Raw genomic sequence first — 13,241 nt, forward strand, 5'->3', positions numbered from 1 at the left:
CTCCTCCCTGAAATGTTTTTGATCCGTTTTACTCCCCGTATCTAGGAGGGATCCATCAACAAATGATGAATGAACAGGTAGTCTCAGGCTCATTTCTGACTTATAAGAATCTCTTATGGCTGGACTTCCCAACTGGAGGTCATTCAGGGCCCCTTCCATTAAAAGTATTGACAGTTTAAAATATCCATTAAGTAAATATTTAAGTGTTCTTTAATCTTTAAAACAGAATAGTTGGAGAGCCATAATGTATATGCGGAGTGTATGCATGACAATCAGTGATCAAATAGGCATGTCAGTATCTTAGCTCTGATTCAGGAGATCTGGGGTAGGGCCTGAGATTCACTTTCTGAGAAGAAACCAGGTTACTGCCAGTGTTGCTGTGCCCCATGCTTTGTACCAGCAAGGTTTTAAGTGTAGCCTTTTCAAGTTGTTTTCTTAACCTCCAGGAATGTATGAGCCTCACTTTTGCTGTTTGGCTTGTTAACGTTAATGTTCAAAAGATTAACTTCAGTTATCAATAACTCTGTGAACTAAAGCTTTCTTCTCATTGTATTCTTTTCAGTTTTATCCACATGGTACTCTACCATCTCTCCAGTTTACTCACAGTATGTCTTGGGATATAAAAGACACATCTGTGTTACCATTTCAGGTATTCTCTTTGGAAGAATATACTGTTTGGCAGTCAGTTTAAGATGGGGGGTGGGGTGGGTGATAGACGTTGAAGTCCAGAATTATGCTTGATATTTGGTATATTTTCTGTGCCTTTACAAATTTCACTGAAAAATGCAGAGTTCTTCATAAAATCATCATAAACTCAAACCATGAAATTCTCTAAGTAGCATCATAGGAGAAGTTAATTTGTCCCATAGGGAAGTGGATAAAATAACAAAACAGCCCATGTGGAAGTTAAGGTGAGTCAAAAAGGGGCACAGGGCCACTCGTGTGGGTGTTGAGGACAGCAGTTTGTAGAATGTAGGAAATGTACACCACAAATATGACGTTAGCCTAGTAACAGGACTGGTAGTCATTTAGTCCCAATCGTAGAAAGAGAAGGAATTCTTTTGAAATGAATTGTCCCAGTTCTGCTATTCTCTTTTTTTTTTTTTTTTTTAAGTACTTTTCCAGAACCTAAATGCCCTCTCTGTTCTTTTTTTTTTTTTTTTTTTTTTTGAAGATGTTGGGGGTAGGAGTTTATCAGTCTATCTTTGCTGTGTTGGGTCTTCGTCTCTGTGCGAGGCCCTTCTCCAGTTGTGGCAAGCGGGGGCCACTCTTCATCGCGGTGCGCGGGCCCCTCACTGTCGTGGCCTCTCTTGTTGCAGAGCACAGGCTCCAGACGTGCAGGCTCAGTAGTCGTGGCCCACGGGCCCAGCTGCTCCGCGGCATGTGGGATCCTCCCAGACCAGGGCTCGAACCCGCGTCCCCTGCATTAGCAGGCAGATTCCCAACCACTGCGCCACCAGGGAAGCCCCCCCAGTTCTGCTATTCTTAAGACTTCTGCATGTCAATCATCATTTCATTTGCAGGTTATACAGAGAACACAAATCACGCTTTAAAATAAATGCCTTATATCTAACTTTTACTGAGCACTGACTAGGCACAAGAAAAGAGGTTGGGTGTTGTGAAAAACACAAAGAACTATAACTCATAGTGCTTGACCTATTCTCCCAAGGGAGTAAAAATTATATACAAAAACACACCGTATAAAACGGTCCATAAATAACAGATGAATCCTATGGGCAGTAAATGTTACAGGGACTGCCTTGGGTGTATGTACAACAAGCCAAATATTACTATCAGCCACCCAGACTCTTAGAAAAGAATAAGCCTGATTTCATTGTTCTGTGAATAGAAACTAGGGCATTGAAGACTGAGAACAGGAATGGAGCGTTGGAAGGAGATAACTCACTGATGCACCCACTAATGTCATGTTTTCCTGGCGGGATTATAGGAAGGCTTTGGCTAGAGTGGGTGGAAAAGCAAAAGAGAGGGCAAGGGAGACTAGAAGATTACATATGGAAGTGGCCTTTAGATTTTTAGTAAAATTCAGGCATACACCCACCACCTTGCAATTCTAAGAGTTTTAAAAAGTGCTCTTCGATTTATTCTGAAAAACCGGGAGGTAGGAGATTGTGGCAAATCTTTTTTTAAGTTTGTGTTTTAATATGGAAAATATCAAACATACATAAACAGTAAGCCTCCTTGTACCCAGACTGCCATATTTACTGCCAGAATTTTTTTTAAATGTAGGAGGCAAGAAGCCCGGAGGGAGCATACTTTTCTAGTGATTAAAACAATCTCTTATCCTATATTTTCTCTCAACCACAGCCTCAGCATTTTGTAGCTTCTCAGTTTTTATACATTCTACTCAATTTAAAAAGAAAAGAGAAGATATATTATGGTGCCAAAATGAATTAAAACTCGTTAAATACATGTTTCTTCTTGCCCCAAAGCAAAGTAACTTGGAAAGAAATCCCGAAACAAAATGACGAAGTCAAACAAGTTCTGCAAGTGTAGGCAGCGCATGTGTATAGCAGCCTCCTTGTCCCCCATCCCTGTCCTGTCCCCTTCCAGTAGACCCAGCTCCTGTCTCCTCTCCTCCCAGCCTGCCTGCCTGGAAGCTAAAACTGGATACCTCAGGAAAGAGGGGCCACTGCTTCCCAGGAGACGCAGATGTCTGGGTCAGACACCCCGGATTTTGTTTAAAATCCTGGAAATGCAGAGCTGGAAAGTTATGTTTGCTTCATCAGTTTAATTGAAAGGAAATGGCTTGGGAGACCCATAGTAGAATTCTTCGTGATGATTGGAACTATGGATACATCTGCTAATGAGATGGTTAGTGGGGGAGGGGTGCAGCTTTTGTGGTGGGCCTATTAAAAGAATTGTCCAATTGTCCCTTTGGCTCCCGAGGACACCCCCAGGGCAGTGAGTGAGAGTAAGATGCAGATGGGCAGAGATGCTTTCTCCTGTACACTAGGGGAATTGTGCAGGGAGGGGGAAAGAGATCCTGAACCTCAGGCACCTTCTCAGGCCAACCAGTTTTAGAAAAGAACACATCTGGAAGCTGAAGATCTGGATGGAAATGGTCCCCTGACAAGGTCCATGTTCATGTACCTATGAGGGCGTTTGTTCCCCATTTTGAAGACCTCTGGGTCAAGGGTGAATCAGTCTGACTGTTCCGTGCCTCAACCTGAGCCACTCACGTGGCTGCAGAAAACATGGTCATGGCCACTGCTCTTGTTTTAGATGTATGACCGTTGCCTCCAGACGGCTTGTTTGGACTGCCCAGCAATCATTCTGGATCTCCCCAGTTACTTTTTCACTTTTCTTTGCACTTGCTGTTCCCTGTCTGGAAGGTGCTTCCCTCAGAGGTCATCAGAGATCTTAAATATCCTCTTTTTGCTGAAGCCTTCCCTGGCCACCCTGTCTAAATATCACACTTCCTATGATATTTGTTCACTTTTTTTGCCTTATTTACTTTTTCCCCCTCTTTGATACTTATCTCTAACTTACATAATTTCCTTATTTATCTTGATGTTTTCTTTTCTCGCCTCTATTTTTCCTGTTAGTCCAGTGGTTCTCAAACTTGAACTGGCATCCGAGTCGCTTGGAGGCTTTAAAATGCAGATTGTCAGACCCCACCTCAGAGTTTCTGACTTAGTCTGTTTGGGGCAGGTCCTGATAATTTGCATTTCTAGCAGTTCCCAGGAGATGCCAAAGCTGCTGGTTAGGGACCACGCTTTGAGAACCGCTGCCCTGGGAGGGAAGACTAGAGAAGCCCCAGGAAGACAGTGATTTTATTGGTATTGTGCACTTCTGTTTCATCAGTACCTAGAAGAATGTCAAGCATGTAGTGTGCATTCAGTAGATATCTTTGAGTGAATGATGAATAAAACTGTCTTTAAAAAAATCAGAGCTATATGCAGTATCAAATACAAACACCCTATTAAAAGAATGCTGACACTTACCTATTTTATAAAGGCATAACTTGTTGAAAAGAATCTAAATTATGTTTTTGCTCCATAGGAGGAGAAAATAGAGGCTATGTGATTCATTTTTTTAATTTTAGAAAACAGCTTTATTGAGATAATTTGCCTACCATTCAATTTACCCACTTAAAATGTACAATTTGATAGTTTTGATTATATTTACACAGTTGTGCAACCATCACCACAGTCAATTTTAGAGCATTTTAATTACCCCAGAAAAGAACCCCATATCCATTAGAAGTCACTCCACATTCCTCTCCCAACATCCCAGCCTGAGGTAACCACTAATCTGCTTTCTATCTCTTTAGATTTTCCTATTCTGGATGGTTCATATAAATGGAATTATGCAATAGGTGGTCTTTGTGACTGGCATCTTTCACTTAGCATAATGTTTTTGAGCTTTGTCTGTATTGTAGGTTGTATTAGTACTTCATTCCTTTTTATTACCAAATAATATTCCACTGTATGTATATACCATACAATTAAACAGTTTTGTTTATCTAATTATTAATTGATGGACAGATGGGTTGTTTTCACCTTTTGGCTTTTATGAATCATGCTGCTGAAACATATGTGTACAGGTTTTGTGTGGATATGTGTGGACATGTTTTCATTTCTTGTGAGCATAAATCTAGGAGTGGGAATCATTTGGACATATGATAATTATAATTAATGTTTTGTAGAACTTCTGTTTTCCAGAGTGACTGTACACTCCCATCAGCAAATGTATGAGGATTCTAATTTCTCCATATCCTCACTAGGACTTGTTATTTCCTGTCTTTTTGATTATAGCCATCGAGTGAGTGGTATCTCGTAGTTTAGATTTGCATTTCTTGGATGGCTAATGATGTTGAGCGTCTTTTAATGTGCTTATTCACCATTTGTATTTTTTTCTTTGGAGAAACGTCTATTAAGATCCTTTGAGACCTATGTAATTTTATGCCCTTCTTGTTTAAGGAGAAGAAAATTTGAGAGAACAACAATTACGTTCCATTTTTTTCATCATGCATTTCATGATACCCGCAGACATCCCTTCCACACTTCATTCAGGAATCTGCTCAGATTCCACCTTCTCAGAGGTTTTTCCTGATTATCCTGCCTAAAGAGGCACTCATCCCCTATCTCTCTTTCCATTCTTACTCTTTTTTATTTTCAGAGTGCACTTGTCACTCTCTGATTTAATAATTAAGTGTTATTGGTCTGTCTCCTGCCAGTGGAATGAGCTCAATGAGAGTAGGGACCCTCTTCTGTTCACTTGGTGTACTAGTAGGGCCTCAGGAAACAATGGTTGAACGAATGAATGAGTGAGAAGACTGGGCTCTGGAGTCTGCCACTTACCAGTTAGGGGAACTGGGGCAAGTTATTTAACTTTTCTCAGGTTTAACACCTTCATCTGGAAAACCACAGTAGTAGGAGTTTCTGCATCCTTGAGGGGCTTTGCAGACTAATTAATTAGTATATGTATATGTAAAGAACTGAACACCATGCCAGGTACTCTAAAGAAAGAAAAAGTCGTTAGTTTTAATCTTTTTCCTTGCTTTTGGCATGTTACATAGGGCAGTTACTGTATGTTTGCAAGGAATATATGTTTACCTTTTAAGGGACTCAGGTAAACCAGAATTCTTTTTTTTACTTTTTTCCAGGGGATGCAGAGGGCAACTAATGTCACCTATCAAGCTCACCACGTCAGCAGGAACAAGAGAGGTCAGGTGGTGGGGACCAGAGGTGGCTTTCGCGGTTGCACGGTTTGGCTAACAGGTATGGTCTGGAGAGACAAGCCAGTCTATTTCAAAAGCAGTGGTATAGACAGCCTTGAGCCAGGAGCAAGGATACTTACATTTTGAGCTCTGTTCTTGTATCTGGAGCACCATAATATGTAACTGACAGAGCCGCTTAATAATAACATATTTTCTTTTGGTAATTCCTTTTGTTCTCTACAAAATTGCTGTTAAAGCGGAAAAATCAGAATGCAGCTTAAAACTACTTTCTAGTTGATAACTATCTTACATTCTGTAAAATTCTGCATGCAAATAGGACCTGGATTCTGCCTTCAAGATGCTAATAATATAGACCATATGAAGAGAAAGAATGAGTGGTAAAGAATTTCACACAATCAGTTTCTAATGATTCTTCTTTTGCTTTGGCTTCTGATTGATTCTTGTGTTGATTTTCCCAGAATCTCTCTTTGAGAGGGTAAATTGATCCAGGTTTTGGAGGTGGTTTTAAAAATGATGGATCTTTTTTCACTTCAAGGAATCTTAAATAAAATTTTGTTGCATCTTGCCAATTTACCCATGCTGGAGGACAGAGGGAATGAAAAGTGTCCACTGAATTGAGAAGGAATCTTGAGACTGAAAAGCAAGGCAGGCAGCTCCATATAATCAGTGGATCAGTTTATATTATAGGGTAACTTATTCACAGGGTGGGATCTGGCAAACAGTGATCTGGAAACATTCACAGCTGCACTCTGCACTGCTGAGGGGCCACTGGGACAATTTCATAGTTAACCTAGGGTACGGAGGTACGTGCTTGGAGACAGGAAGTGTATTCCTAAGTCAGGATTTATGAATGGGTAACTAGTCTTCTGGGCCCCAGGAATATATTAGCGAAGGTCTTCATCATTGTTTGGGGACTAACAGAGCATAGAGGCCACCTGGACCTAACGAACATTAAACAATCTATTAACTACAAAGCCTTGATGACAGAGAAGCACCAAGTTGGCATCAGTTATGCCAACAGCCATACAACCCACTAAAATTTATACCTATTTATTTTCCAAATGTGGTGAGGGTCCATTTTCCAGTGTCTTTGTCAACATCCTTAAAACTTTTGCTGATTGCCAAAAAACAGCATTCCCATTTTCTGTTTTTATAAATTGAAAATTTCAACTGTAGATAGGTCTGTGTGTTTCTGTATGAAAGAAGAGAGCATTTTTGAGTTCTTCCCATCTCCTCATTCTTAAGTCTAGATTGATGTTAAATTGTTACATTTATATTGTCTAGGCTTGTGACACATTCTGTTCCAAATCTTAAATTCCCATAGGTGTTTGTATTTGAGTTCTGTAAGTAAATTGATTCAACCTTACTACCTTCCCATCAGTTCTTTTATTACGGCATGCTCACAGGCTCCAGACGTACAGGCTCAGTAATTGTGGCTCACGGGGCTAGTTGCTCCGCGGCATGTGGGATCTTCCCAGACCAGGGCTCGAACCCGTGTCCCCTGCATTGGCAGGCAGATTCTCGACCACTGCGCCACCAGAGAAGCCCCCCATGAGCTCTTTCTTTGAGTCAAGTTTTTATGGTCTGTATTTTTTTTTGTTCAGTGGTTTTTATAAGATGCTTTCCGTTGGATTCTGAATTCCCTGAGTTTTTATGTTGGAGTAATGTTTTAAGAATTCCAGGACAAAGAAAGTATGAACCAAATATATATTTCACCCAGCCAAGTTGTTGTAAAAGACAGGCAGACATTTCTTCTATTAAATGTTGTGACTAATCCAATTTTTTTTCTTCTTCTAAGGAGCTTTCCTTTTTTCATCTGCATGCCTGAAGAATTATTTCTTTTCGTATATTTTCTTTTGTAAGTTTTGCTTTTCTCGTTTAGGCCCTTTTCCTTCTGCAATTGATTTTTGCGTGTAGTGTGAGGGACGGATCCATTTTCTTTTTTTTTCCATATGGATAATCAGTTGTCCCAAGATGAGGGTATCCTTTTTCTCTGATCTGCTGTGCCAGCTGTCATAGATCAGGTTTCCACTTATGTGTGGATTTGTTTCTGGGAGCTCTGATGTATTCCACTGGTATACTTGTCTATTGCTCTATTATTGCCACACTGTCTTAATTACTATATGTTTGTAGAGTCTTGAAATCTAGTGGAGTAAATCCTCTTACCTTCTTCATTAGGAATGTCTTGACTTTTTTTTTTTTTTTTGGCTCTTTGTATTGTATAAATTTTGTAATAGGTTTAACTAATTCCACCAAAATCCAGTTGGGATTTGATTTGGGATTACATTGTATCTAAAGGTCAATTTGGGAGGAAATTGATCTTTAGAATATTGGGTACTCCTTTTCTTAAACATGGTTTATTCCATTTATTTTACCACTAATGATGCTTATATATACTTTTATCAGATTTTTTTGGTACTTGCTTTACAGTGTAGGATGTAATCAGTTTCATAAATGTGTATTTGTAAAGAAAATGTGTTCCCCTGATTTGGGCAATATTCTATATATGTTCATCAGATCAAGGTTGTTAATTATGTTGTCAAATTTATAGCCTTCACTTTTTTTTTTTTGATATTGTTGGATATGGAAGTCATGATTTCTTTCTTTTTCTTGCAATTCAGTAGCTTAACCAGATCTGTCCAGGTATGGAGTGGTTTGTATGTCATTTTCTTGGAACACTGTTTTTTCTTACATCTTATTTCAGATAAACTTTCTGGTTTTTGTCTTTTTACATTGATTGGTATATGAGTTTCCCAGGGCCACTGTAACAAATCACTACAAACCGAGTGGCTTCAAACAACAGAAGTTTATTCTCTCACAGTTTGGGAACCTGAAATCGAGGATGGTTCCTTCTGTCAGCTCTGGGGAAGAATCTGTTCCATGCCTCTCTCCTAGCGTCTGGTTCTGCTGGCAGTCCTTAGCGTTCCTTGGCTTGTAGAGGTACCGCTCCAGTCTCTGCTTTCGCCTTCAGATGGCCTTGTTATAAAGATTTCAGTCACTGGATTTAGTGCCCACCGTAGTCCTGTGTGACCTCATTTTAATTTAACTAATTACATGCACAGAGACCCTGTTTCCAAATAAGGTCACAGTCTGAGGTTCCAGGTATATGTGAATTTTGGGGAGGACACTATTCAGTCTAGTACATTTGGTTTCTCTTTGGTATACCAGTTTTCTTTATCTTAGTTTTGGATTATCTGTCTTGCATTATCTATTAATTTTCTCTAACCGCTTTGATTTCCTAGCCTTTTTGTCTACATTCACTATAATCATCTCAGTGAAATTTTCTGTGTCATTAGTTCAGTTTTCAGCAGTGTCTGTTCTTTGTTTCAAATTAAATATATACATAAAATACGTACATGTACACATGTATATATGAGCAGACACTTTAATTGTAGTTTAGGTTATCTTTGTGTTTTTTTTAATTTTTATTTTATATTGGAGTATAGTTGATTAGGTTGTCTTTGTTGTATAAGAAGTTGATGTTTTCAGTTTTTTTTCCCCTGATACTTAGTGTTCAACTGGTAGTTAAAAACAACAATAACAAAGAACAGAAAAACCTAGTCTCCCTAGCCTCCATCTCTTTGTTCAGTCATTGTTGCCATGTAACAAATTACCCAAAACCTAGTGGTGTGAAACAACCATTTTAATTTGCTCACTGTTTTGTGGGTAAGGAATTCAGGAGTGCTCTGCTGGGCGGTTCCCCCTGGGTCTTGCTTGGTCGCAGTCATGCTGGCTTGGGCTCCAGTCATCTAAAGCCACAACTGGCTGGGTGTCTGCAGTGACTCCCCAGTGGATGATGCTGGTCAGCTGGGAGCTTAGCTGGCTAAGGCTATCGACAGGAACACCTACTTCTGATTTCTCTAGCACGGTGGTCTCAGAGTTATTTAACAGCTGGCTTCTCCCCAATTAAATATCCAAAGAGAAGCTGAATAGCCTTTTCTGACCCAGTCTTGGAAGTCATGCTTATCATTTTCACTATATTGTTTTGGCTACAGGCGACTCCTAAGTCCAGCCCAGATTCAAGGGCTGAGAAATACTCTACCTCTGGGTGTGACAGTGGCAGTGTCACATTGTAAACAAGCTTTCAGTCAATCTTTGGAAAATACTACCTGCTGTACTCATGTTAATATACATTTTTAATGTAGAAACCATATAACACTATATTGATCCTCTTAACATATCATCCTTTTTAAAATTGATTTTTCACTTAGCCTTCTATACTAGCATGTCAAAGTATCAGTACATTAGGTTTCAGTGTTTTATCTCTTGTCTCATAGCTATCTTAATTTTTTTTTTTGAAATATCTATCTGTGTATTTCTATATTTGGATGCATTGGGTCTTAGTTGCAGCATGCGGATCTTCGTTGTGGCACGTGGAATCTTTAGTTGCGGCATGCGAACTCTTAGTTGTGGCATGTGGGATCTAGTTCCCTGACCAGGGATTGAACCTGGGCCCCCTGCATTGGGAGTACGGAGTCTTAGCCACTGGACTACCAGCGAAGTACCTATCTTAGTTGTGAATTCTGCTACACTCACCAAGGTGGCAAGTGTTAGTGCATAAATGTACTCTTTCCTTTTCCTTTACCCCTCATCGCTTAGTGACTAAACATTGGTAGAGGAAGGTGAAATGAGGATATTCTTTCAAGGTTAATTATATTATAAATTGGATTCCCAGGTGCTTTTATCATGGTTGCCTTTGGGAGGTGTTGATCCTGGGATATAGAGGTAACTTTCTAATATTTATTTCACTTACTTTTGTCCTTTCTTTTTCTTCCCTCACCAGAAATAATTTGGTCATATAATTTTCTTTTAAAATTGGCATGCAGCTTTAGAATAGTGGTAACAAGAGGACAAAGTGAATATCTACCTGACCATGTGTAATATTAAAATTGGTTAAGCCTTTGTAGCTCAGTGATTCCTAGGATACCTTCGGGGTTAGACAGAAGTTACTAGAAAGATAAATGCTTATTATATTTAAACTACAGATGTTTTTCTAGCTAAGATGTAGTAAAATTTTACAGAGAAATATTAGACAAGAATGTTGCTAAGAGACTGCTCTGAATAATGAAGCCTGTGGTTAAAATTCTTTATTACTTATTCTCCTAACTTTATGTATGGAATCTGTTTGGACTGTTCACTTCTAGGCTTATCGGGAGCAGGAAAGACCACAGTAAGCATGGCTTTGGAGGAGTACTTGGTGTGCCATGGTATTCCATGCTACACTTTGGATGGTGACAACATTCGTCAGGGTCTCAATAAAAATCTTGGCTTTAGTCCTGAAGACAGAGAAGAAAACGTTCGACGCATCGCAGAAGTTGCTAAGCTGTTTGCAGATGCTGGCTTAGTGTGCATCACAAGTTTTATATCACCTTATACTCAGGTATGTGGCTTTTGCGCCATTGCTGTTCTCACTACATATATTGAGAATATGGTGTCAGGCAAAGCAAATAATTTAAACACTGACTTGTACTTTGAGGCTAAATCCAAATTAAAACAATTAACCTACGACATTTTTGTGCCGCAACTTGCTGAGTAAATTCATTTTTGAAAAGCTTGCTATAACCCACACACCCACCGCCCCCCTCAAAAGTATAACCAGAGTTGTTGAACAAGTCAATGGCCAAATTATTTCAAGTTTGACTTTTCAGTTCAAAAATCCTATAATAAATACTCAACATGTATCAAACACCAGGGAGAACCTTAGGTTTCTTAACATGTGTCCTGTCATGGCTTCTTTGCTCACAATTCTTGAGTTTCATCTTTCATCACACTCTTACTTATTTTAGAGACCATAGAGCACTAATTCACTTCTTTGTATTTCTCTGAAAAAAGTCACGTTGTTTCTCACCACGAGAATTTTGTTTCCCTCTGCCTCGAAGGCCCTCTTCTCCTTCCTCTTAGCCTCGCCTCAGCATCGGTTGACACCGGTTCATGCTTTGAGACTCAGGTTGGGTATTTCTTCCTCCTAAGTCTCTCAGGCTTTGTTGGGTACCTGTCTTTGGTGCCCTTGTTATTGTGCCATAGCACATTGTTTTATTATAAATACCAGTTCTTTGGTTGGTGGTGCTAATAGCAGCAGTAATAATAATAATAATGATAATAATAGCAGCTAACGTTGATTGAACACTTACTGTGTACTGGTAACAGTTTTAAAGTGCTTTTATGTGAATTAGCTCACTTAGTTCTCATCACCCAGTGAGGAGGGTGGAGGTGAGGAAACAGAGGTGTCAGTCACCCTACCTCACACACTCTACATGGCAGAGCAAGGATTTGCACCCAGAGAGTGTCGGTGGAACCTGTGCTCTTGCCCACTGTGCTTTGCTGTCTCTAAACCCCACTGGCTCTTTGAAGGCTGGGACTACATCTGATTTATCTTTATAATCTTGATGCCAAGCCCAGATCCTGGAACACAGTAGATATTTAGTGTTTGTTAAATGATAGCATAGCCCCTTAGGAAGCCCAGATATGAAAGAACAGGTGAGTTAGAGTAGTAGTTAAACACAGGGGCTTTGAAGCCAGAAGCAAGAGACTGAAATCTCGCCTCTGCCATTTACTGTTAGGACCTTGGCCGATTTACTTAACCTTCCAAGCTCAGGTAATACCTACCTCGTAGGGTTGCTCTGAGGATTAGGTAAATCATGCACTCACAGCTTTCAGCATAGTGCCTGATGTGTAATAAATAGTAAGTGTAGTAAATAATAGTGCAATTCTAGTATTGTATCATAAATCTGGATGGTTACTTAGACTTTTTTTAAAAACAGAAACAAAATTTGAGCTGTAAGGGTTATAGATAAGTGTGAGACTTAGTGTTAATCACACAGGTTCACTCATGGCAGGAGTCCTAAAGGTTCTTTGAGGACTAGCTGCTTTTCATCTTCCTGAAACACTGGGATTGGTGTCAATATGTCAGTTTAAGGTATCCTGAATAATGAAGTGTATGAGAGAATGAGAGTTGTTAGAGTTCCTGAATTCTTGGATATAAACAATTTTCATAGTAATATAGTAACAGTGATTTGCTTGCACTTTCTGGGAAGCTTTGCAACTCTTGGAAAAAGAGAAAGTCAGTAACACCTAATTTGGAGAGCGAGCAGCTGAGACCTGGGTATCTGAAAGGATACGCTGATCTGTTTTTTTGGCTCCCTTGTTTCCATAACATGGAGCAACACTTTTCTTGATCTCACCCCCAAAAGCACTAAGAATGAAAATGAGGTTCGGACTATGCTTAGGTCATGTCAAAATTCATGATAATATTTGGACCAAATCATATATTTTAGGATATGTGTATTCTTCTCTGTCACCACTAACCTTGGGCATCTTGGTTGTAAAAATAAACCTGATAGTTCTTATCCTTGAGGGGAGTCAGTAGGTAGTCTGGTGGGAGCACAGAGATGCAAACACTTGCAGTGTCGTGAGGCAAGTGATTAGGTACATGTCTATAAAGGTGCTGTGGAAGATTCACAGAGGAAGTGCTGCTTGAAATGCGTCATGAAAGATGAGTCATTTTTCTTGCAGGAGAAAACTATTTCAGAGAGGAGAT

At 39.6% G+C, this 13,241-nt stretch overlaps 1 protein-coding gene across 2 annotated transcripts in view; it reads left to right on the forward strand.

The window, feature by feature from the left end:
* Positions 1 to 13,241, forward strand: part of PAPSS1 (3'-phosphoadenosine 5'-phosphosulfate synthase 1) — a gene marked incomplete at its 5' end in the record, with an annotated part of 109,291 nt that overhangs the window by 7,522 nt on the left and 88,528 nt on the right. The window contains 3 exons of one of the 2 annotated variants that reach the window (XM_079699672.1): positions 46 to 164; positions 5,630 to 5,744; positions 10,849 to 11,084. In XM_079699672.1, the coding sequence (XP_079555798.1) occupies positions 46 to 164; positions 5,630 to 5,744; positions 10,849 to 11,084 (470 nt within the window). The remainder of the gene's footprint in view (positions 1 to 45; positions 165 to 5,629; positions 5,745 to 10,848; positions 11,085 to 13,241) is intronic. The other variant, XM_079699673.1, reaches the window with a different exon arrangement.

Source organism: Hyperoodon ampullatus (assembly GCF_949752795.1).
Source record: "Hyperoodon ampullatus genome assembly, chromosome: 1".
In the NCBI taxonomy this organism is placed as follows: Eukaryota; Metazoa; Chordata; class Mammalia; order Artiodactyla; family Ziphiidae; genus Hyperoodon; species Hyperoodon ampullatus.